This window comes from Schistocerca nitens, chromosome 7 (genome assembly GCF_023898315.1).
Source record: "Schistocerca nitens isolate TAMUIC-IGC-003100 chromosome 7, iqSchNite1.1, whole genome shotgun sequence".
In the NCBI taxonomy this organism is placed as follows: domain Eukaryota; kingdom Metazoa; phylum Arthropoda; class Insecta; order Orthoptera; family Acrididae; genus Schistocerca; species Schistocerca nitens.
This window is the reverse complement of record NC_064620.1, coordinates 523,621,083-523,648,417: the sequence shown is the minus strand read 5'-3', so window position 1 is coordinate 523,648,417 and position 27,335 is coordinate 523,621,083. Positions and strand designations below refer to the sequence as shown.

The following is a 27,335-nucleotide window of genomic DNA, read 5'->3' as shown; positions in this document are numbered from 1 at the left end:
CACAGGTGGCAATGCAGGCGCTGACTCTGCCATCCAGTCGATCATACAGATGGTGAACACCGTCCTGGGATACGTTATGCCACGCTTACTCGATGTTTTCACGTAGTTATGTAAGAGTTGTTGGTCGATGTGTTGCACTAGTCACTTCTTATCCCATCATATCCCACATGTGCTCGACTGGACGCCAGTCCGTAGATTGTCCTGCCCAGGGAAGGTGCTGCACGTTTTGTAGAGCAAATTGAATTTCACAGGCAGTGTGAGGGGGAGCATTACCCTTGAAGTAGGCTGTTTAGGTGTAAGGTAAGACTGGATGTCATGAACTGCTATATATATTATGACTATTTAGGTAAATACATTGTTTGTTCTCTATTAAAATCTTTCATTTGCTAACTATGCGTATCAGTAGTTAGTGCCTTCCGTAGTTTGAATCTTTTATTTAGCTGGCAGTAGTGGCGCTCGCTTTATTGCAGTAGCTCGAGTAACCAAGATTTTTGTGAGGTAAGTGATTTGTGAAACGTATAGGTTAATGTTAGTCAGGGCCATTCTTTTGTAGGGATTTTTGAAAGTCAGATTGCGTTGCGCTAAAAATATTGTGTGTCAGTTTAAGCACAGTCCTGTACAATTTGTTCAAAGGAGACGTTTCGCATGTCGACCCTTAGCCGAGTATACCTCACTGGAATTTTCTGATTTTTTCTTGTAGTTTGTGTAATTAGCGTAGCTCTTGTTTATCGCTAGCTCGTAATTGTAGAGAAAATCTCCTTTGTATTTGCAGTCTTTCATTGTTGTACAGTAAAACAGTTGTGGCATGCATGTAGATTTGCACCAAGTATTTCGCAGCTGCAATTAACTAGATATTATTTTCAGTGCTATGTTAATGTGTTCTCTTATTTTTGCTCTTCAAATTGTGCTTTTCTGTGTTATCGTGTGAAATATTGTGACAATAATGGCGTGTGAAAAACGTAACACTAGGCTCCAAAGAAAACTGAGAAATAATAGTGACGACGAGCGTAGCTTATCAGCACCACTGTGTAATGAATTAACAGACAATCAAAGTAGTAATTTGGTAATTGTGCATAGGGAAATGGAGGGGGCGGCAAATAATGGTGTAGACAGTGAAACAAGTAGTGAACAGGGAAGCATTATCGGTCGATCGGTCGGCAACAGCTCGCCTCAGGAATCCGAAATGACAAAACACAATATTGCAAATACTGTAGACTCAGGTTTTGGGTCCTCACCGTTTTCTCAAATAAGTCAAGACACATTTTCTGCTCGTCAAAATGTAAATGTTGCCGGTGCAAATGCACTGCCGAAAAGCATAAAGGAACAGATTCCAGACACTAATACATTATTATTCCAATTAATGCAACAAATGGAACCAAATCAGAGACAAACACAGCAAAAGCTTCAAAAGTTAGACACAATGGAACAACACCAGAGACAAACACAGCAACAGTTAGACACAATGGAACAAAATCTTCAAAAGTTAGACACCACACTTGAACAAACACGTGAAGATTTAACTACTGAGTTACATAACATTGAATCGAAATGTCAAAAAGTCTGTAATGACGTAAAAACACAAATTTGTGAGCATTTCCAACCTATTTCTTCGCGTCATGAAAATGCATTACAGAATCACGAAGCAGCAATAAAAGAACTGCAAACTATTGTTCATGAAAATCACGACACCTTGCAAGCTAAAATTGACTCAGTTGCATCTACCGATTCGGTTACGCAACTTGCAAAAACTCAGGAAAACTTAAAGGACATTGCTCATGAACAAGATAAAGATCCGATTTGGAAATACATCAAAAGCAAATGGCATGAAAAGACACACACACAGATTCGGCATTATTATCTGGTTAGAAACAACATACTGTTCAAACGCTGCACTGTTGATGACAAGCTATGGGTACTTTGCATTCCTGACGATTTTGTTAATAAGCTCATTTGGTACATTCATTTTAGCTATGCACATTTTGAACCACGAAAATGTTATCATATTCTTCGAACGACTTGTTATTTTAACAATATGGAAAAGAGAATTCGAAAAGTCTTGTCTATTTGTAAACTTTGTCAAAAGGCGAAACCATCTACTATCTCCCATCGTGCTCCGCTGTTTCCTATCATTCCTTCTAAATTAAAAGAATTTGCTGCTGTTGATCTCTTGGGACCCCTTGTCAGAACATCGAATGGATTTTCGTACGTTCTAGGCGCTGTTGAACTTACTTCAAATTTTGTTTCTTTCACTCCGTTACGTAAAGCCACTGGACGGTCTGTATCTAACGCCTTTGTTAAAAATTTCTTACGTGAAGTTGGCCACGTTGCTAAGGTCATTTCAGATAACGGACCGCAATGGTCATTTCAGATAACGGACCGCAATTCAGATCTGCTGTTTGGTCACGCATGCTTCGTAATCATAAAATCAAACCTGTTTTTATTTCATTGTACTCACCACATTGCAACCCCTCCGAACGGATTATGAAAGAAATCAATAAGCTTGCAGACTTTATTGTCACAGAAAGCATCAGCATTGGGACAGATATTTACACTTATTTCAAAACGTACTGAATGAAATGCCTCATGACTCCACTGCTTTACCACCTACTCTTGTACTGAAGAATGAAAAACCACCGAACAGAATCAGAGAGCTTGTACCTTTCCCGAATACACGTAAACTTCGACACAAAGACATAATTGATTTGGCTATTATAAATATAAAATCTGCAGCAGACAAAAGGAGAAAACTACACGGTAAAGCAAATGCAAAGAAATTATATATTGGTCAGAAAGTTCTCTAATTAAAGCTCATTCATTGTCACATAAGAAGAAACACTTGAGCCACAAATTCTTTCTAGTTTACAATGGACCTTACAGAATCCGACGTATACCACATGATAATTGCGTTGAAGTTGAAACTCTGCGTACTAGGAAGAGTAAAGGTTTACACCACATTTCACATGTAAAACCGTTTATTGAAAGATAATCTGCTGTTTAACTTTGTCTTTGCCATATAACTTTTCACTTTACATTACTAGTATGCTTTGCCAGACTTAGAATCTGTTAATATGCAACAATGTTTGAAGTTAGATATCCAGTCAAGAACCAAGAGAACTTATTTAAACAGAAATTACGAATGCATTGTTATTGTGAACAGACGACAATGTGTTATTGTGTGTGTACATTCTTGCTTGTTAGTTGCACAATTACGTAACGACTATAAGGCTCACATACTTAGAACATTTACCAGTACTGCTAATGAGAATTTAATGCAACATTTTAGTTTACTTGAAAATACATTCTGGATTTAAAGTACTTTCTGTGAGATACCAGATGACACAGTGGTTAGTTTATGTGACAGCTACACGATTTTATCACGACGCTACTAATGAGTGACAATTTACAATGTTGCTTTTGCGGTGTATCTGTTTTATATCTGCACAGTTTTCTGAATTCTTCTGGAAAGTAAAACATGTTTTAGTAGTAACTTTTGTGGTATAGCTACAAGGAGACAGCCTTTTTCGTAGGACAACAATACGTTACAGCACAGTACTTTCTTCCTCACGGTAATAAGCGTAATAACTAAGATATCTATACGCAAAGCATTTCACTTTTGTTTATCATGAGGTAAGTACATTGACTTCTGCAGAACTTAGCTTTCGCAGGACGATAACTATGACACTTCCACAGAGATTATCTTACAACAAGACGCACAGTTTAGCGCTACAGTACACGTATTTGAGTGATTAATTTTGTACTTAAAACATTTATAAAGATATTTGAAGTACAATGATACAAAGTTTTTCTGTGATACATTTCATTCCATTGCAATAATCTGTAACACCTGAGGGTATAATTACATTAATCCTCAGGGGGTACACGCCTACATTGTGTACCATGTGTGTGGCAAGCACAAGGAGCCCTATCTAATATGGTATTTGCTTATACAACTTTACATATCGGTACCATATTTCTCTAACACATAAATTACACAGCTATCTGATCATTTAACTGAGAGATAAACATTTTTTTTACTACATCAGTGACACATGTTTACGCAATTACACAGTTGGATAATTTCATACTTATGAAATTGTATTTTGTCTGTACTTTATGAACTGTTCATATTTTTTCGGAACCATTGTGATGCTATGAGAGCTTTGAATGATGTGTTTGGTATGGTATCATGATTTTTAAAGTACGTTTGAGGTAGATGACACTATTTAAATGAACAGAGAATTTTTGTAGGTTTTGAAATTATTGGAGGAAGCTACGACTATTTTGAGATTTGGCTGAGGTTTTATGATGTTATGATGACGATGTGTATTACGCTGTTGCGGTATGTTTATCATCAATAAGCTGATGCTATATGAGGAATTTGATTATGCTATGCATTTATTGTGATGAAATATTGAAGAATTGTCGTCGAATACGTATATGAATAATGAGTAGTGGTTAGGGACTCTGATTTGTGGAAAAGGATGTTGGAGACCGAGAATCGTACTTTAAGAGTTATGAAATGTGTGTATATGCGTGAATGTATCAATATGCTGGCGAAAATTTTTTGGGCACTGTTATATTTACAGGATTTTGTTTCTACACATTTGTAATGCAAATTCTCGACCTGTGAAATTTTTTATATGAGACTATCACTGTAGTGCAAACTGGTGTCGTAAATATTTCGGTAAGAAAGTTAAGTGACCACCTGCACATAATGCGTCGTGGGCACCCAGCTGCGCGACAATCGCCTGGAAAAAAGCCATTTGTGTGTGCCTTTCAGAGGCACAGGTGAAAAAAAAAGGGGCCATTATCCTCGCTATTGACATTCCTTTGTAGAAAGCATCGCAAATACGATACGCTCAAACTTGAAAACATATGATAACACTGTGGAGCTCTTAATTTATGATATTTACTGAAATGTCTAATGAAATGACGAGAAATATTTTATGTCTATACACCTGATTATGACTACTGTCTTTCTAGTTGAGAGATTTTTTTTACTACCTTATGAAATGCCATATGGCTAATGAATGATGTTTCATGCCATCCTTTGTACATATTTGCTCATTTTCTTTAATATCTAGTTTCTAGCTGCACTGCAGCATTGGTTATTATAAAATTTAATAGATGTACTAATATCACTATTTTCTGTCTACAGACCCAGTAAAGAATACGTTTCTCATATACTTTCTTAGAAAAGAGAGCACAAATAGACATTTCCCTTCACAGGAATTGCATAAATAATTCTTTTAATGACTTAGTAACTTTCTTGCAGAGTAAGTTTTTGTGATACATCACTCTAGTGTTAAGATGTGACATAGGTATTAGACATGGCCATTTTTAGTGTAATATTTTTTCTGCTTGAGCTATGTCATGTTTAGAAATAAGTTATTGCATTTGCTACTGCTGTTTGCCAGGCACAGTGCTACTAAATTTCACTTTACATTACTCTGTTAAGCCAGTTTTACTAAGAATTTATTTTTCTTGTTTTCTGCGCATTGCCATATATTAGTTGTAATATTGCATTTGCTTTGCTAATTTATGCTGCTTGCTTTGCCATTTGTATTTTTTATCATTGCTGTTTGTGTTAATTGTTTTGTGCTGCTGCATTGCCTCGTTCCTTAGTTTAGCATCTGAGCTCAGTAGATTTAAGTTAGTTTAAGATGGGGTAGGCTATATGAGAGAACGAGTTGTGATGAATTGGAAGAAATGCTTTGAGAAGCTATAAGAAAATGGTTTGGCCAAAAAAGTGGGGTTTAGGGACAACAGGTTTAGGTAGGATTTTCTTGGAAATAAATGATTAGGTAAGATAATGGAAAATAAATAATGAGGTAAGAAATATGTGAACATATAAATACAGAAAGCATGCTTGGATAGAATTTGTTTGGTGGAAACAAATGTTGAAATAAGAGGAAAGATATATGGAATGAAGTTTTGGGTTGGACTGCAGTACCAAATGTTACACTGAAAACGAACCCAGTCTTTCCTTTTGAATTATTCCGCTATGTGTTTATGTACCCTTGTGTATTCGTCTTTTTCCTGTCTTTATGTGTTTAGCTAATAAAATTTATGTTGTAGAATTTTTCAAATGCTATGTTATTTACTTTGTAAAGATGTTTAGACATTATTTATTCTGTTTTGTTTTAATGCTCATGTGTGAAGTTGATGTTTCAAAAGTTATTCTGATCTTTATGTATGTACTTATGTCATAATTCCTGTAACACTGATGTATATTTCTATTCTTTTGTAAAGCCTGTATTACTACAAATGTTATCTGTATTGTTATGTTCTTTAATGATGTATTTTGTACCTTTGTTATTGTATTCTCATGTTATAATATTGTAATTGACACCAGTTCATCAAATTAAGTAACTTGTAAGCATTCATTTCACTGCACACATTTCTGTTGATTATAGTAATGCACAATATGTGAGAAGTTGGGACTGTTAGTGTTTGCACGTGTGTTAATAATTCAGCAAGGTACTGGATAACAGCATTGCTGGTTCTAAGGACAGTTCCAAAAAGTTCGTGAGTGTACAAGTGGTGGTTTATGGACTTGCTATATTGTCTGCAAGACTTCTAAGGACAATTCCAAAAACTTTGTGAGGGCACAAGTGGTGGTTTATGGACTTGCTATATTCTCTGCAAGACTCTTCGATGGTGATTGTGCACCTGCACAGTCGCAACAGATGGCTGCTGGCCGTCTCTACAAGGACTACAGTGGAACTGAATCTTTGATGGCCCACCAATACCATTATTTCTACAAGGACTGCAGTGGATCTGCACCTCTGGTGGCCCACCAATACCGTAATCTCTACCAGGACTACAGTGGGTCTACTCTGTGATGACCTACCTACCAATATTCTTCAAAACTTCGACTGACTCTGTGGTGGGTTTGCTCTGTTGTGGCCCATTACCTGTCTGCATGTCAAGAGTCAGCACTGTCTTTCCGTTGGAACGACAACACTACTTCTTAAGACTGCATGGAAATCCACTACTTCCGTGTGCATTCTCTTTTACTGCTCAGACTTTGAAAAAAACACTGCAATTTGACTGTGATGAATGATCAGGACTGTCTTTATGGACTGTGAGAAAATTTTAGCTTTTGACCAACATTGTATCGATAAGTGTGTGCATTTGATTTCTTTGTTATTGTAATTCTGAATTTTTTTTTCAAATCTGTATTGGCCACTGCCCAAAACAATTTGTAAAATTTTTTGGGGGGACCATGGGAGCTATGTAAGTAGACTGTTTAGGTTTTTATATTGGTAACGCCACGTAGTGCTCTGTGTGAAAATCATTGGCTGTGCTGTGTGCAGTCTGTGGCTGGTTTGCATTGTTGTAATATTCGCCATTGTAGTGTTGGGCAGTTGGCTGTGAACAGCGCATAGCGTTGCGCAGTTGGAGGTGAGCCGCCAGCAGTGGTGGAAGTGGGGAGAGAGATGGCGGAGTTTTGAAATTTGTAAGACTGGATGTCATGAACTGCTATATATATTATGACTATTAAGGTAAATACATTGTTTGTTCTCTATTAAAATCTTTCATTTGCTAACTATGCGTATCAGTAGTTAGTGCCTTCCGTAGTTTGAATCTTTTATTTAGCTGGCAGTAGTGGCGCTCGCTGTATTGCAGTAGTTCGAGTAACGAAGATTTTTGTGAGGTAAGCATGAAAGGTATAGGTTATTGGTAGTCAGGGCCATTCTTTTGTAGGGATTATTGAAAGTCAGATTGCGTTGCGCTAAAAATATTGTGTGTTACTTTAGTGTTGATCAGAATAAGTAAAGAGAGAAATGTCGGAGTACGTTCAGTTCTGCTCAGCTGTTTGAAAATCAAATAACATAAGGGGTTAAATTTTTCTAAGGACACGTTTCACCCTGTTCGAACAACACGTCACCATCCTTTTGCAAGAACGGCAAAAGAATTTGTCTAAGAACGTTCTACACGAGTGGGGAGCTGGTTAGTGTCCCATCCAGAAACATCAAGGAGGATGCAGAGTTGTAGCGTATCACACCCCGGACCATAAGGGCTGAGGTGGGGTCAATATGTCTTGGATGAATGCCCTCCGCGACAGAGCGTTCACCAGGTCTTTGTCGTACGTGCAGATAACCGTCACTTGTGTACAGGCAGAATCTGCTTTCATCGCTGAAGACCACAGTGAGCCATTTCATCTTCCAAGTGGTCCTCTGACGACACCAGCCGAACCACGAACGTCGATGCTGTGTCGTGAGTGGAAGATGGACTAGCAGTGCGTGTGCCCGTAGTGCCACAGCTAACAGCCATTTCGCAACAATTCTTGATGACACATCTGAAAAAATGGTTCAAATGGCTCTGAGCACTATGGGACTTAACAGCTATGGTCATCAGTCCCCTAGAACTTAGAACTTCTTAAACCTAACTAACCTAAGGACATCACACAACACCCAGACACGTCTGAACTCACAAGGCCTGTGTGCTGTGCTGGCCATACGATTTACAATTTCTTCTTCTTTCACTTGTGCCTTTTCCCACAGTTAGGCAGGGTCGGTATGGTTAATCAGATTTGGCAATGTTAGTTTAAGGGTTGGCCAGATGCCCTTCCTGCCACCACCCCGTACCCCTCCCCCCCTCCCCCTGGGACAGAATGAGTATACCACACTGTCTGCGACTAGTGTAATCCATGGAATAGTGCGAAAGTGTTCAAATGTTTGCGAGCCGTGTAACTGAGGCGGAAATTGGGGACCAGCGCAGTATTCACCTAGGGGGATGTGGAAAACCGCCTAAAAACCACATCCAGGCTGGCCGTCGTCGTTAATCCGCTGGGCGGATTCGATCCAGGGCCGGCGCGCCTACCCGAGTGCAGGAAGCAGTGCATTAGCGCTCTCAGTTAACCGGGCGGGTCCGTACGACCTACCACTGTGGTCATTAAAAGACGGTGATTCTGGCGGCCGTCTGTGCTGCGTAGAGGTCCAGTACCCCATCTTCGTGTGGGAGGACGTTCACTGACCCCTGGTACCAGAGTCGTAGCACAATTGACGCAGCACATCCAACTTGTGTGGCAATACTCCAAAAGGACCATGCGGCCAATCGGAAGCCACAGTTTGACCCATTTCAAACTCGCTCTTTAGGCAGTAGGAAGTTTCTGTGGCATGGTTGCATACTTGCTTCATACGTTTGCACCACACTCAGCCTTCTGGCTGTCAATATTCCCTATTAAAAGGTAGACACAGATGGCGCTCTGGTAGCTATGCCTCTGCGGTGTCTGTTTGCGGGCGACACTGAAATCATTATAAGTGTATCTACTATCCCCCAGGTAACATATGCCGTCATCGAATCGAAGTCGACCCGTCTTTATAGGTGACATATGCCGTCATCGGATAGAAGTGACGTCGTCTTTACAGGTCAATTAATTCTTTTTCCGACATTGTATTATACCTGACATCCCAGTTACACAGGGGGAAGCATTTTAATATACCAAGGTGTGAGGCAACGGTTTATTTTCTCGTCTACTCTTTTTAAGATTTAAAAAGATATCATCCGAAAATGGAAAAAATCGCCCTAAAAACTTAAATAAATATATTAACATACTATTAAGTGCTCACAACATTAAATTAATAGTAAATGATGAAAAATAACTACAAAAACCAGTCCATATTTTAATTATGACTGGGAGAATTATAATTTTAAGACAGTATTAAACCTAACTAAGACAGTGGCATCTCATGGTAAATACGCAGTGCAAAGCTAAAATCTTACTGGAGATCAGATTTTTGGAATAAATTAAACACTTCAATTGCCTAAAGAGCTATGTTGGTTCGTACGAAGGTAAAGATGTAAATATTATATTACACAGATATCAGACTATATGCGACAGTGGCGCAATAGGCGGAACATTAAAAATACAGAAAGAGTCAAAAATGAAATTCTATAATATACGTGGCCTACTGTACTGCAGTTATGAAAAGATCCTTTCCATGTTCAGGAGGCTCAAATATTATTTCTACGATCAGCCAAAGGTTGCGCTATGCTGGACAGGATACATAATGAAAATATCAAACAAGAACTGAGTATTTTTGCAGTAAATAACAAAGCAGAAGTGCATATACAAAACTGGAAGGAACATCTGGAACGAATGGAAGAAACAAGGGTGGCGTTAGAATACAAACTCAAAAGAAAGAACGAGTTAAAAGATGGAATTGAGGAGTAGGTATCGCTACAGTCCTGCAACTCTCAAAGTCCGAGGAAAATAAAACTGACCTTTTCATGGGTAAAATTGTCACACTGCATCGGTTTCGTGTAACTACATCATCTAAACCAAGCAAGTTGTTCGTAAAATGCACGAAAAGTTTCAGTCGTGAAGCAAGCAAAGAAGGGTCGTAACTCGTGGAAACACAACAATTGCTCCAGGCTTGGCCGATGTCGTTAGTTGGCTAACGACGTCAAATGAAAAGGCAGTAATTTTTCTTGTAGTACTTGTGTTTGCGCTAGCCATTCTGTAATGAGGTGATGTGACAAGCATAATAAATTTTGTTTTGCTTTAAGTACCATCAGACGTATTATTAAGATATTCTCATGTAAGAAGTACACAAACACACGCTTCATATACAGTCTGTAACAGTAACGCCGGCCGAGGTGGCCGAGCGATTCTAGGCGCTACAGTCTGGAACCGCGCGACCGCTACGGTCGCGGGTTCGAATCCTGCCGCGGGCATGGATGTGTGTGTTGTCCTTAGGTTAGTTAGGTTTAAGTAGTTCTAAGTCCTAGGGGACTGATGACCTTAGAAGTTAAGTCCCATAGTGCTCAGAGCCATTTGAACTTTTTTTTTAACAGTAACGGAGAGAGCTGCAGTTAACTGTCAGATAGTAATCTGAGGAAAGAAGAGGCTGCACTTCATATCGTAGTGGCTTTTTTTATATAATGTTGGATGATTTGTAAGTGGTTTGCCACCGAGTCAGCAACTCAAGACGCAAGTATTAAATGAAAGGTAGGTACGAGTGTCTCAATCCGAACATTATACAGGGTGATTCAAAAAGAATACCACAACTTTAAAAATGTGTATTTAATGAAAGAAACATAATATAACCTTCTGTTATACATCATTACAAAGAGTATTTAAAAAGGTTTTTTTTCACTCAAAAACAAGTTCACAGATGTTCAATATGGCCCCCTCCAGACACACGAGCAATATCAACCCGATACTCCAATTCGTTCCACACTCTCTGTAGCATATCAGGCGTAACAGTTTGGATAGCTGCTGTTATTTCTCGTTTCAAATCATCAATGGTGGCTGGGAGAGGTGGCCGAGACACCATATCCTTAACATACCCCCATAAGAAAAAATCGCAGGGGGTAAGATCAGGGCTTCTTGGAGACCATTGATGAAGTGCTCTGTCACGGGCTGCCTGGCGGCCGATCCATCGCCTCGGGTAGTTGACAGTGCTTGAACCAATTTCAGACGATAAGGTTACATAACTAACCTTTTTCGTAGGACTCTCCATACAGTTGATTGTGGAATTTGCAGCTCTCTGCTAGCTCTGCGGGTCGATTTTCCTGGGCTGCGAACAAATGCTTGCTGGATGCGTGCTACATTTTCATCACTCGTTCTCGGCCGTCCAGAACTTTTCCCTTTGCACAAACACCCATTCTCTGTAAACTGTTTATACCAACGTTTAATACACCACGTATCAGGAGGTTTAACACCATACTTCGTTCGAAATGCACGCTAAACAACTGTCGTCGATTCACTTCTGCCGTACTCAATAACACAAAAAGCTTTCTGTTGAGCGGTCGCCATCTTAGCATCAACTGACGCTGACGCCTAGTCAACAGCGCCTCAAGCGAACAAATGTACAACTAAATGAAACTTTATAGCTCCCTTAATTCTCCGACAGATAGTGCTTAGCTCTGCCTTTTGTCGTTGCAGAGTTTTAAATTCCTAAAGTTGTGGTATTCTTTTTGAATCACCCTGTAGAGTCGTACATAACTGATTGACCAATCCATACAGTATAACAGGTGTTTACACATAGGTGTTAAAAATATTAAAATATAAAACTAAATTAAAAGTCCAATAGGCTTCTGTAGCTGTATTTATTTATGTCGATTACATATTCACACAACCGGTTTCGCAACTTTTAAGTTGCATCTTCGGGTGTATACCTGTACAGAAAATTTTATAAATTAGTATTTTGATAAGGGGAAATAAAGTTATCTGAGATAGCTTAAATTACAGAGTGAATAGACCTAAACAATGAAGAAAATATTATTCATCGAGTCAGGAAGCTATGTGTAGATCACATACGCCACACAAAGAGCGAGCCTATACGTATTTAATAAATAATTTTAATTTCATACCAAAAGATGGTTACTTACAATTGCTATGCCATATAGTATACGAAGTTATTACAGAATACCGAAGAGTAACAGTTGGCGTTTCTAGGCAAAGTTCTTAGCGTTTATCTGTTGCTAAAAATCATCATCAGTTATCAACGAAAGCGAAGGAATGGAATTTGGAATCAGAAGCTGTCCTTGATTAAAAAACAGTGAACCAACAACTAAAAGGGAAAAGAAATGGGGACAGTCCCGATGTAACGTGGGCCAAAAACGGGACTGACTTGTGTTAAAATCACGAATTGTCATCACCTTATCGATTAAAATGCCAACGGCCTTGTCGTTCCCGTCAGATCACGGAAGTTAAGCGCTGCTGGGCTTAGCTTTAACTTGGATGGGTGACCATTCGGTCTGCCGAGCGCTGTGGACAAGCTGAGTGCACTCTGCCCTGTTAGGCAAACTGAGTAGCTATTTGATTGAGAAGTAGCGGCTCCGGTCTCGTAAACTGACCACTTGCCCCTCCACAACCGCATCCGGTGACGCCTGTGGGCTGAGGACGACTCGGCGGTCGGTCGGTACGATTGGGCCTTCACGGCCTGTTCGGACGGACTTTAGTTTAGCGATTTAAATATATTCCTTGTGGCCCTATGCTAAGCAACAGACGATGCTCCTCTTAAATATTATGCAGGATAATACTGGGTCCTGGAGTGACTGAAGAATAAAAATAAAATTAGTGAGGAAAACTAATAAAATCAATACTTTGAACCACAATGAAAAATTAATTTCATCTTTTAGGGGCACCAATTATCGAAGGGAAGCATCTTATGCTGAAAATGATATTTACCGGAAGCCGATACGCTGATGTATGTTTGTCCCTAATATAATAGTAATCGTAACAGCTATCAGCACAAACTACGAGGTGTCAAGAGCGTTTTGGGAGCGTGTGTTGTAGGTGCCGCCCGTGTACTGATTCTATTATGTAAATCGAACTCTTTGTTGGGCTATGTGATCCACAGCTGACTAGATGGATAAGATTTTCTTCCTTGTTTAAGGCTATTCACGCAGTAATTTAAGATATCTCAGATAACTTCATTTCCTCTCTATCTGTACAGATATAAACCAGAAGATGCAACTTAAAAACTGTCAATCCGCTTATGTGAGTCTCTAATCGACTTAAATAAATACAACTACAGCGAAATATTGAAATTTTCATTCAGTTTTATATTTTAATAGTTTTAACACCTGTATGTAAACTGTTGTTATACTGTATGAATTGGTCAGTCAGTTATGTGTAATTACTTTAGCTGTGCCGGCTGGCGTAGTCGAGTGGTTCTAGACGCTTCAGTCTGGAACCGCGCGACCGCTACGACCGAAGGTTTGAATCCAGCCTCGGGCATGGATGTGTGTGTTGTCCTTAGGTTAGTTAGGTTTAAGTAGTTCTAAGTTCTAGGGGACTGATGACCTCAGATGTTAAGTCCTATCGTGCTCAGAGCCAGTTGAACCATTTTTGAACTTGACCTGTGGCTGTCGTAGTTTTAAAATTATCTTTTAAAGAGACAGAAAAATGAAATGGTGGAATACTATTGATCGTAACTATCGGACCTGCTGTTCTAACTATAAATTCCGCCGGCTATCTCCGGATAAATGATTGCTTACCTGAAAGATGTTCATGTCTCCCTGACCAGGGTAGCATTGTATAACAGAATGTACAACAGATGTTTCAGCGAAAAAGGTTCAAAATGGTTCAAATGGCTCTGAGCACTATGGGACTCAACTGCTGAGGTCATTAGTCCCCTAGAACTTAGAACTAGTTAAACTTAACTAACCTAAGGACATCACAAACAACCATGCCCGAGGCAGGATTCGAACCTGCGACCGTAGCGGTCTTGCGGTTCCAGACTGCAGCGCCTTTAACCGCACGGCCACTTCGGCCGGCCAGCGAAAAAGGGTTTCCAGAATTAGGTACAGGGGGAAGTCCAGAGACAAGTAGCAGAGACGCAGAAAATGAGTTAATTTTTGTGTGTATGGAATCTCAACCACAGAAGAATTGCGGGGCACCCTTTAGAGAGTGGAATAACACCGAATTGTCCGTTATTATTTCCTTTTCTCCACGGGATTATGATCTTAAAAGATTACAAAAGATTAAAAAGTTCGTCCAGCCCCAAGGGAGTCTAATTAGTAAAAAGCGGGAGGAAGTGCTCTGAGAGAAAGAGGGTGGATATTGTCCCTGAGGGTAACTGAGTGCAGAGGGCTGCATAGGCGACAACTCTTAGCAAAGTAATTTGGTGTGCAGACGGTTCGCAGACTGCGTGTGCGCGTAGTTTCAGCGATCGCGGTGACCGTCAGCATCTTCCCCCTTGTCGCTACCTGATTGCTGACACCATTTACGCACATCTGATCCCAGGCAGGTAAAGGTTAGAATAAGATGCTGGTTAAGAAGGCGGTAGACTTCCGCGGAGACGTTCCAAAACCAAAAGGACAAACGAGAAACTGCCTAAGACTAGCTGGACAGTCTGTCTCTGTTAGTCCGACTGCATAAACGGGGTGCCTCCACCAGTGAAACATACAGTATGTGATCAAAAGTATCCGGACACCTGGCTGAAAATGACTTACAAGTTCGTGGTGCCCTCCATCGGTAGGGATGGAATTCAGTATGGTGTTGGCCCAGCCTTAGTCTTGATGACAGCTTCCACTCTCGGAGGCATAAGTTCAGTCAGGTGCTGGAAGATTTCTTGCGGAATGGCAGCCCATTCTTCACGGAGTGCTGCAGTGAGGAGAAGTATCGATGTCGGTCGGTGAGGCCTGGCACGAAGTCGGCGTTCCAAAATATCCCAAATATGTTCTGTAGGATTCAGGTCAGGACTCTGTGCAGGCCAGTCCATTACAGGGAAGTTATTGTCGTGTAACTACTCCGCCACAGCCGTGCATTATCAACAGGTGCTCGGTCGTGTTGAAAGGTGCAATCGCTCTTCAACGGAAGCAAGAAGGTGTTTAAAACATCAATGTAGGCCTGTGCTGTGAGAGTTCCACGCAAAACAACAAGGGGTGCAAGCCCACTCCATGAAAAATACGACCACATCATAACACTGCCGCTACCGAATTTTAATGTTGGAAGATGACGTTAATCGGGCATTCGCCATACCCACACTCTGCCATCGGATCGCCATCGATTCTTCACTCCACACAACGTTTTTCCACTGTTCAATCGTCCAATGTTTCCTCTTCATACATCAAGCGAGGCGTCGTTTGGCATTTACCGGCGTGATGTATGGCCCATGAGCAGCCACTCGACTATGAAATCCATATTTTCTCACCTCCCGCCTAATTGTCATAGTATTTGCAGTGAATCCTGATGCACTTAGGAATTCCTGTGTGATGGTCTGGATAGATGACTGCCTATTACATATTACGACCCTCTTTAACTGTCGGCGGTCTCTGTCAGTCAACAGACGATGTCGGCCTTTACGCTTTTGTGCTGTACGTGTCCCTTCATCTGTCCACTTCACTATCACATCGGAGACAGTGGACCTAGGGATGTTTCGATGTGTGTAAATCTCGCGTACAGACGTATGACACAAGTGACACGTTATCACCTGACCACGTTCGAAGTGTCCCGTTGTGCTGTCTCACGATATATAATTACTGAAGTCGCTGATATGGAGTACCTGGCAGTAGGTGACAGCACAATTCACCTAATGTGAAAAACGTATGTTTTTGGCGGTTTCCGGATACTTTTGATCACATAGTGTAGCCCACACAGCCAACCTTACGGGTGAAGTTGCGCTGATCTCTGTCACTGCTTTCTTTTCGGTGGCGTGTTTCTCACTTCCACGCTTTTAGATTGTCTATTCTAAAGTGGCACCACTCAAGAACACCGAGAAAAAGGCCTTCCTCCGCTCTAGCTTGGCCACGAAGCAAATTTGAACAAAACGAGCTGTTCCCCTTTAACTTCCCACGCAATGTTAGCACTTTTTTAAATAATATCCCTGGTAGATACCAAGACTATTCTGATCTCTTCATCTGAAGGTCCTACACTTCAGCAATCATCGGTAGGTCCAGAATTATGAGCAAAGTTGATTTTGTAGGGGAAATTCGCAAATTAGGGTTTCCACTGATAAGCACACGAAGACGACCATCTTAGTCATTCGATTTCACTTCTCCCACATGAATGGAGGTGGAACGGTGTTATTGAACCAAAATTTAGCTTTGCGTCAACTGTAAGTTGCCATTTCATCTGGTTCCCGGTAGTGGTGTCCCTGTTGCAGCTGGGCCCTTCGCACACTAGTTCACCTAAGTTGTGTATGTTATACATCCGACATTTTCCAAGACTGCGAGAAAATCCCAATTAATTTTTTTTTCCAGCAGGACGGAGGACCACTGGCACCTGTATGTAAGAGCAGTTATTAACACTGAGCTGCCTAAGCGATAACTATATGGGCGTCTGAATCTCGCAACACACACTGGCCTTCTTGGTCGATGGGTAAGATATTGTTTTGTGAATGGTCCCGTTAAGGAATGAAAGATAAGGGTTTAGCTTCCAGTCGACATCGAGATCGTTATAGACGGAACACAAGCTCTGGATGTTTCAAGGAAATCGACCGTGCACTTTCAAAGGAACCATCCTCTCACTAGCCTTGAGCGATTTAGGGAAATCACGCAAAACCGGATGGCCGGAGACGGATTTTAACCATCGTCCTTGAGAATGAGAATCTAGTGCGCTAATCTATTCGCCACCTCGCTCGGTGAAAGAATTCATCTACATTATGCGATCAAAAGAATCCGGAGACTTGTTAGTAGACATTAATATGGGACCGAGCGAGGTAGTGCAGTGGCTAGCATAGTGGACTCGCATTGCGGAGGACGACAGTTCAAACTTGGGTCCGGCCATCCAGGTATACGTTTTACGTGATTTCGTTAAATCGCTCCATCCAAATGCCGGGATGGTTCTTTTGCACACCCGATTTCCTTCCCTATCCTTGAAACAATCCGATCTTGTGCTCCGTCTATAACGACCTTGATGTTGCCGCGCGGGGTAGCCGCTCGGTTTCAGGCGCCCTGCCACGGTTCGCGCGGCTCCCCCGTCGGAGGTTCGAGTCCTCCCTCGGGCATGGATGTATTTGTTGTCCTTAGCGTAAGTTCGTTTAAGTTAGATTGAAGTAGTGTGTAAGGCTAGGGATCGATGGCCTCAGCAGTTTGGTCCCAAAGGAATTTACTACACTACTGGCCATTAAAATTGTTATACCAAGTAGAAATGCAGATGATAAACGGGTATTCATTGGACAAATATATTATACTAGAACTGACATGTGATTACATTTTCACGCAATTTGGGTGCATAGATCCTGAAAAATCAGTACCCAGAACAACCACCTCTGGCCGTAATAACGGCCTTGATACTCCTGGGCATTGAGTCAAACAGAGTTTGGATGGCGTGTACAGGTACAGCTGCCCATGCAGCTTCTACACGATACCACAGTTCATCAAGAGTAGTGACTGGCGTATTGTGACGAGCCAGTTGCTCGGCCACCATTTACCAGACGTTTTCAGTTGGTGACAGATCTGGAGAGTGTGCTGGCCAGGGCAGCAGTCGAACATTTTCTGTATCCAGAAATACCCGTACAGGACCTGCAACATGCGGTCGTGCATTATCCTGCTGAAATATAGGGTTTCGCAGGGATCGAATGAAGGGTAGAGCCACGGTTTGTAACACATCTGAAATGTAATGTCCACTGTTCAAAGTGCCGTCAATGCGAACAAGAGGTGAGCGAGACGTGTAACCAATGGCACCCCGTAACATCACGCCGGGTGATACGCCAGTGTGGCGATGACGAGATGACTAATACACGCTTCCACTGTGCGTTCACCGCGATATCGCCAAACATTGATGCGACCATCATGATGCTGTAAACAGACCCTGGATTCATCCGAAAAAATGACGTTTTGCCATTCGTGCACCCAGCTTCGTCGTTGAGTACGCCATCGCAGGCGCTCCTGTCTGTGATGCAGCGGCAAGGGTAACCGTAGCCGTGGTCTCCGAGCTGATAGTCCATGCTGCTGCAAACATCATCGAACTGTTCGTGCAGATGGTTGTTGTCTTGCAAACGTCCGCATCTATTGACTCAGGGATCGAGACGTGGCTGCACGATCCGTTACAGCCATGCGGATAAGATGCCTGTCATCTCGACTGCTAGTGATACGAGGCCGTTGGGATCCAGCACGGCGTTCCGTATTACCCTCCTGAACCCACCGATTCCATATTCTGCTAACAGTCATTGGATCTCGACCAACGCGAGCAGCAATGTCGCGATACGATAAACGGCAATCGCGATAGGCTACAATCCGACCTTTATCGAAGTCGGAAACGTGATGGTACGCATTTCTCCTCCTTACACGAGGCATCACAACAATGTTTCACCAGGTGACGCCGGCCAACTGCAGCTTGTGCATGAGATATCAGTTGGAACCTTTCCTCATGTCAGCACGTTGTAGGTGTCGCCACCGGCACCAACCTTGTGTCAATGCTCTGAAAAGCTAATCATTTGCATATCACAGCATCTTCCTCCTGTCGGTTAAATTTCGCGCCTGTAGCACGTCGTCTTCGTGGTGCAGCAATTTTAATGACCAGTAGTGTACAAATTTCCAAAAATTTATTTCGATGTCGAAGGGACGTTAAACTCAGTCTTCCTTCTTTGCATTATTATGGGCTGAATCCCTTCGCCTGAATGACGACTTGTGTGTCTGGATCTCTCTGAAGGGACGGCATTCCCATTCTTCCTCAAGAACCGAAACTAGAGAAGTTAGTGATGTTGGACACTGGGGTCTGGAGAGGACACGATGTTTTAATTCATCTGAAAGATGTTCCAATAGTTTCAGTTCGGGTCGGCCGGAGTGGCCGAGCGGTTCTAGGCGCTGCAGTCTGGAACCGCGCGACCGCTACGGTCGCAGGTTCGAATCCTGCCTCGGACATGGATGCATGTGATGTCCTTAGGTTAGTTAGGTTTAAGTAGTTCTAAGTTCTAGGGGACTGATGACCTCAGAAGTTAGGTCCCATAGTGCTCAAAGCCATTTGAACCTTTTTTTTTTTCAGTTCGGGGCACTGGGCAGGCAAGTCCTTTCCAGGAATTTTATTGTCCAAAAACCACTGTGTGACACATCCTGTTTCATTACTGGGTGCTTTCTCATGCTGATGAAAACAGTAAGTTCACAAGACATTCGCCAAATCCACAACCTTTCATCCAACTGCTACAGAGTACAGCATGATTCATCATTCCAAATCAATCGTTTCCAGTCACCCCCTGCAAGTAGCGGCGCTCTTTATGCCACCCAAAGCTCGCTTGTCAGAACTATGTGGCTTGTGAGGGGCCGCTCGACCGCTGCATTCAATTTTTTTATCTTTCTCTATGCGCTGTCATTATGCTAGCTGAACTGTCAGAAGCAGTTTGCAACTCACGATTCATTCTTTCCGCTGATTTCAGTTGACTTTTTACATCCACCACCTCACTGTTAGAGGATTTCTGTCCACCAGTACATGAGTCCTTTCTGGTCTTGTTATAGCTGTGGTTGTTCCTTCACTTTTCCACTTCACTATCACATCACCAACAGTCCACTTGTGCAGCCTCAGAAGGCAATCCCTGATGAATTTGTTACGTGTGTGACATCCAGTGACTGTTCGAAGTTCGAAGTCACTGAGCTCTCCTAACTGACTAATGCTGCTATTACTGGTTCTCTACTGACAACACGATCCCCCAGCCTCCTTTTATACTAGCGGTTACGCCTCTAATAATCTTGTGGTCAACTGTGCAGTGTCTCTCCTTCTAACAACTTTCGGTGAACGCAACGCCACATAGCAACTGAGAGTAAATCGAAGAAAGAAGTCATGAGAAGTCGTAGAAATGAGAACAGCGAGAAATTAACATCAGGATTGGTGATCACGAAATAGACGACGTCAAAGAATTCTGCTGCCTAGGCACCAAGGAGGACTTTACAGCAAACTAGCACTGACAAAAATTGTATTCCTGATCGAGAGAAGCCTACTAGAATGAAACATAGGTCTTAATTTGAGAAAGAAATTTCTGAGAATGTACGTTTGGAACCACAGCATTCAATGAAACACGGAGTTTGGGAAAAACGTAACAGAAGAGATTTGAAGCATGTGAGGTGTGGTGCCACAGAGCAACATTGAAAATTAGGTGTACTGGCAACGTAAGGAATGATCAAGGTTCTCCACACAATTGAGGAGGAAAGGAATATATGGAAAACAGTAACAAGCGACAGGATGGCAGGACAACTGTTAAGGCATCTGGGAATAACTTCCATGGTACCAGAGAGAGCTGTAGTGGATAACAGCTGTAGAGGGTTGCCGGCCGCTGTGGCCGATCGGTTCTAGGCGCTTCAGTCGCGAACCGCGCTGCTGCTACGGTCGCAGGTTCGAATCCTGTCTCGGGCATTTCTATGTCTAGGGGACTGATGATCTCAGATGTTAAGTCCCATAGTGCTCAGAGCCATTTTTCTTTAAAACAGAGTTTAGTATACATCCAGCAAATAATTGAGCTCTTAAGAGGCAAGTGCTACTCTGATATGAAGAGGTTGGAACGGGAAAGGAATTCGTGGCTGCCCCATCAAACCAGTCAGAAGACTGAGGACTGAAAAAAGGAAAAGTAACAGTCACATCAAGAACTGTGCTAAAGCTCGTGTCGCAATACTTCCCCTTTACCCTATTCATAATGAAATACCTTGCGCAAACTTTTTCGACGCCCTGTATACGGTGTAGGGGACGTACACGGCATTGCTGCCAACCTCCTCGGGCGACTCCTTGAGCGAGGCCGTTAGACGCTGCGCCGCCCACCTGGGCATCAGCGCTGCCGGCCATGATGGGCGGCGTTACGAGGCGCGCAGCCCGCAGATGGCGGCCTCTTTACGAGGGCATAAACAGCGCGCCGCCATTTAAATATTTCACACGCAATCTGGGCGGCGGTGCGCGGCCGCGTTTATCGGGAGCGCGGCTCGGCAGGCGTGGCTGTTGCGCCTGTATTCCCCCCACCCCTCCTCTACCCTCCCCTCCACAACCCCCCGCCCACCGCCTCATCGAGCGGGAGATTGTTTCCCTGCTTCAAATACTGCCGGCCGGGATTTGTGTCAAGGGGACGCTTGCCGCCCGATTCCTCGGGCCTCGTGTCTTGCCCTCCGCGTTCCTTCCCCCCCTTCTCGTAGCACGTATTCTGACAGCTTTATTTGCTACTCCATTTCGGCGACCTCTTCCCCACCCCGACCGCCTCGTGACGCGGAAATAAAAGGCTGCTCGGCGGGAGACGTGATATTCAGGTTGAGGTAGCGAGGCGAAAGTTGTCAGCGGACGTTTCACAGCGATGCAATTCCGCTGCTTCATTCTGCAACGTGTCGGAAGACTCTATTTCGAAATGTGCATTATCTGAATCGCGCCCAGACGCTGAAATTTATCCAGTACATGCCACAATTCTAAAACTGTCAATTTTTGTGTAACTGATGTAGTGAGTTAGAAAAGTGTCATGTCTCACAACAGAAGGTACAGAAAATGTACACCAACGTTGTGATCGCAATCCAGGTCTCTAGCTCACAGATGCGATAACTGTGCACGGACTACACTAGCACCCCCCCCCCCTCCTACGTCATTCCAAATTCCCAGTCACAACTCAGTCCACTTGGTATTCCCCATAAACTTCAAAAGCATTCATTGCAGATGCTCTCCAAATGCATTGGAATAGCACCTCATCGTCGTACGAAATGGGGGATCCTGCCTGAAACCCACGCATAGGTGCTTTTAACCAATTGAAACTATACGGTTCAGAGACTTTTTCTTCTCTCAAACATCTACACTGATCAGCCAGAACGTTAAGACCAACGATCTACTATCGATAGCAGCGCCGCCTGGCGAGTACTGACACACGCACAATGCATGTAGCATCAGTGAGCGTACCGTCCGCGCGTAGAATGGGGAAGGTGAGCGGTCTGCCCTTCGACCATAAATATAATAGACTGGCCCTGACATCATTTTCGTGGCTCCAACATCTCTTGGCTGAAGTCAGGTGAATGGTGGCAAAACACAGTTGTTTCGTGTTGCGCTTATGGCTGTACTCAGCGTTTTGTCTGGGGAAATGGCATTACATTTCACGTGTAAGTGTTTCTATGATAGTGCAGATGCGTTTATTGAAATCTGCTGAAGTGACTTTTATATGTTTTTTTACACTTGAAATAGAGTATCACGTAAATTAAAGTGTTGAAAGTGATGCCTGTAAAGTCAGACTCATATTACATTTTGGAAAGTATCTGTGATAATTCGGTTACAGAAGTAAGTATAATTGTTTCTCGTTCCTACTCATAGCTTCCCTAAGGATGAAAACCGAAGGCAGCTTTGGATACAGGCCCTGAAACGGAAAAACTTTAAGCCATCTGCACATACGCGCCTTTGCTCGAAGTACTTCGCGGAGAAGTGTTTTGATAGGTTAGTTATTATTTACAATGTATATTTATAATTTATATTTACAGTGTCTGTCATTTTTAAACCTAGGCTCCAAAATTATTTTCAAACTTCAAAGTCTCACCTTTCATCTATAATATCATTTTTTTAAACTGATAGTTTAAACTTTTGTAAAATTAGTGGGAACTGAACGTTTGAAGTGCACCCAAAATTGATACTCTAAAATGGACCTGCTCCTAAAGTAGACAATTTTGGCACCTATAGTTGACATAATTCCAATATCCCATTTTCTTTTATAAGTGACTAGAGCTCAAAACGCGGCGAATCCAATGTTTAAAGTTTTGACACGAGCCCACTCTTACTGTTTAAAAGAATTTTAACGACATTTTACTTTAATTCATAGTTTATAGTAATTTCGTCCCGCTGACCACCAGAGTGGCGTTCGATGTATTTGTTAGATTTTATAAATGGTACTGTGAACAAATTCAGGTCAAATGTAGTTCTGGCATAATTTTTCGCAAATAAAAAAGTAATTTTTGTTGGAAGCGTTTTGCAGTCAATTGAGAAATGTGGGGAAAATACGATACAAACATAGGATGGCAGACCGCTTATTTGAAATCCCGCCACGTTTTGCAAACAGTCACGTGGTTTATGTTGAAGCCACACCAGCCCTACAGCTTCTGCACAGCAAGGCAAGTCTACTAGTATCTATGGACGAAGGGTCTGCCTGAGTTTGACTGAGGGCAAATAGTGAGGGCGTGGAGGCTCGGCACATTTGAGAAACTGCACGACTTGCTATGGTTAGTGACTTCAACATGTGGCTAAAACCAAAGCGAAACCACATCCAAATGACGATAGGTTGGGTGGCCACCCCTCATTATAGACGTCGAACTTCGAAGGCTGGACAGACTGGTAAGATAGTACAAGCGGCGAACTGAGGCGAAATTAACATAAGGCTCTAATGGTGGGCAGAGTACAAGTATCTGAACACACAGTGCGCCGAAACTCCTAATGGTGGACCTACACAGCAAACGACCCATGCATGTGCTAGTGTTAACACCATGATGTCAACTACGACTGACATGGGCATGTGGTTATCGACAATGGAGGTTGGCATAGTGGCAGAGCGTTGCATGGTCTGATGAATCCAGATACCTTCTTCATAATGCCATGAGGAGGGCGCCAATCTGTCGCCTTTCTGGGGAGCAGCTCATTCACACCTGTACTGTGGGACAGAGACAAGCTGGCGACGGCTCCATTACGTTCTGCAGAACACTCACGTCAACATCCATGGGTCCAGTGGAGCTCACGCAAGGCACCATAATGGCCAAGGAGTATCTTACTCTGGTTGCAGACCGCATACACCACTTCATGAAGATGGTGTTTCCTGACGGCAGTGGCACTTTTCGGCAAGCTAATGCATCATGTCACAGGGCCTGGAGTGTGATGTAGTGGTTCGAGGAACACAGTGACTAGTTGCAGTTCATGTGCTGGCCTCCCAACTCGCCAGATCTGAACCTGATCGAACGCATGTGGGATGTGACTGAATGTGGCGTCACAGCTCATCGCCCCCCTCCCTGGAATGTACACAAATTAGATGACTTGGGTGTACAGATGTGGTGCCACCACCTCGAGCGAGCTACCAAGGCCTCATCGCTTTCATGCCACGATGTGTCGCCGCAGTTATCGGTGCCACAGGAGGATATACTGGCTATTAGGTAGGTTGTCATAATGTGGCTGATCGGCATATATGGAGACTTGGAAGGTATGTGCTAAAGTCTGATCAGGGTAGGTCCAGAAAATAAAGTCGCTAGTTGCCAACCGCAAGGTGGAATGAGTATAATATCTTTGAGTAGGAGGATATTTGATGGTTAAGAGAGCCGGGCGCGCACAGTAAAAAACTCGTTAGTCGCAGGTGGGTGCCCGGAAGAGGCAGACGTGTGATGACAGCTGTAAGGTAGGACGCGCGCTCGCTGCGCAGTTACACTGAGCAAAGTTTAGCACGAAAATGAGAGATGATATATGTTGTTGTTGTTGTGGTCTTCAGTCCTGAGACTGGTTTGATGCAGCTCTCCATGCTACTCTATCCTGTACAAGCTTCTTCATCTCCCAGTACCTACTGCAACCTACATCCTTCTGAATCTGCTTAGTGTATGCATCTCTTGGTCTCCTCCTACGATTTTTACCCTCCACGCTGCCCTCCAATACTAAATTGGTGATCCCTTGATGCCTCAGAACATGTCCTACCAACCGATCCCTTCTCCTGGTCAATTTGTGCCACAAACTCCTCTTCTCCCCAATCCTATTCAGTACCTCCTCATTAGTTATGTGATCTACCCATCTAATCTTCAGCATTCTTCTGTAGCACCACATTTCGAAAGCTTCTATTCTCTTCTTGTCCAAACTATTTATCGTCCATGTTTCACTTCCATACATGGCTACACTCCATACAAATACTTTCAGAAAAGACTTCCTGACACTTAAATCTATACTCGATGTTAACAAATTTCTCTTCTTCAGAAACGCTTTCCTTGCTATTGCCAGTCTACATTTTATATCCTCTCTACTTCGACCATCATCAGTTATTTTGCTCCCCAAATAGCAAAACTCCTTTACCACTTTAAGTGTCTCATTTCCTAATCTAATACCCTCAACATCACCCAACTTAATTCGACTACATTCCATTATCCTCGTTTTTCTTTTGTTGATGTTCATCTTATATCCTCCCTTCAAGACACCATCCATTCCGTTCAACTGCTCTTCCAAGTCCTTTGCTGTCTCTGACAGAATTACAATGTCATCGACGAACCTCAAATAATTTCAAAAATGGTTTTTGTTAGATAATGTTCAGTGTTAGGATTTGTATGTCCAAGGTTTGACGCAGTAAGCGTTTTGTAAAAATTTTTGTAAGTGTGATTTGTACTACAAAAATGTTGGAAATGGTTTTTAACTATATATATATATATATATATATATATATATATATATATATATATATATAGAGAGAGAGAGAGAGAGAGAGAGAGAGAGAGAGAGAGAGAGAGAGAGAGAGAGAGAGAGATCAACATTGTGTTTAAATCTAACAGCCTGAATCATAATCCACATCCTTTGCTTGTACTGAAGATAAAAATGAGTAGTAAAGTAAAGTTACCCACCAATGAAAGAACGTAAAGAAAATAAGGCCTGCATGCATTATATATGTGCAGTTCATGGTTTGAAATCGATTTTGGTATAACTAATGTTATCAGAGCAAAGTTATTCCAAATAACTAATTTCATGCCATTGCACAACTGGCATTATTCAAGTCAAGATATAATTTCATTAAGTAAACATCAGGGCCAAAAGTTAATTTTTCAGTACCATCTCAATGCCATTACACAAACGGCATTATCCTCTTAAACTTGATTGCTGAGTCAAATACATGTAGCATATCTGGCAAAATGGAGGAGTACAAGAAAGAAGTTCACAGACGCAGTCAGATGCAGGTTTGTTGAATAATTAATTTGGAACTATTTTATCTTTGATACTTTCACTAATTAAAAAGGAAACAATTTTGGTTAGATACTTTCAGACTGAAGCGACAAATGAAAATTTGTACCAGAGCCAGGATTCAATCCTGGGTCTCTAAGCACTACACAACCCTGGCACAATGGTTTGCAGCACCTATGCCTGAGTTTCTGGCAGGATTCCTCATTTCATTCGATGCTGATGTGTTACTCCAATAAAGTTGGAGAGCTTCAGCAATGCTGTTCGAGTTTTGGAGGAATACCAAGTGGACTGAAGGGTGAACTGGTGTTTGGACTGAAGAGGGAAGCGTGCTAGGGTACTTCGTACAGCTGTGCAAATCCATTGTGCCATGGTGGCGCAGTGGTTAGCGCATCTGCCTACACTGCTGGCCACCGTAAATGCAATACCCTGAAGGAAGCATCCGAATCAAGTGAAATTTACACCATGGGTTTGCAGCGATGAGATATGCAACTGATTAGAATTTCAGCGCAGACGCACATCACGCGCGCCTGTGGCGCCACCTCATAGCGCCATTTAGGGCTTGGCGATTTCGACGAGTGTACGTTCGGCACGTGTGTTTACCTTGTGGTTGTTTCACAAGACGATCAGTTATGCCTCGTAGACAACAGCGAACATCTTTTGATCAAGTATCCGAGTTCGACAGAGGAAGGATTGTGGCTTACCGAGATTGTGGATTATCATACAGAGAAATCGCTAGTCGTGTTGGACGAAACCAAACAACTGTAATGCGGATATGTGACCGTTGGATGCAGGAGGGTACGACGGACCGACGTGGTCGATCGCATTCACCTCGGTGCACCACTGCACGTGCTGATAGGCAAATTGTGCGCATGGCAGTGACGGATCGCTCAGTGACATCCCGAACCATAGCACAGCACATTGCGTCTGTAACGCATCATCCAGTGTCTGCGCGTACCATTCGACGCCGTTTACAGCAGAGTGGTCTGTCCGCAAGACGTCCATTGCTTCGTCTACCATTGACGCAGAACCACAGACGTCTCCGTCGCCAATGGTGTGATGACAGACGAATGTGGACGGCAGAATGGAATGA

At 42.6% G+C, this 27,335-nt stretch overlaps 1 protein-coding gene across 1 annotated transcript in view; it reads right to left on the bottom strand.

Moving 5' to 3' along the window:
• The window catches only part of LOC126195733 (testis-specific serine/threonine-protein kinase 4-like), a 229,786-nt gene extending 208,614 nt beyond the window's left edge, over positions 1-21,172 (bottom strand). Inside the window, exon 1 of the mRNA XM_049934361.1 lies at positions 21,100-21,172. Within this exon, the coding sequence (XP_049790318.1) occupies positions 21,100-21,172 (73 nt within the window). The remainder of the gene's footprint in view (positions 1-21,099) is intronic.
• Positions 21,173-27,335: the final 6,163 nt, after the last annotated feature.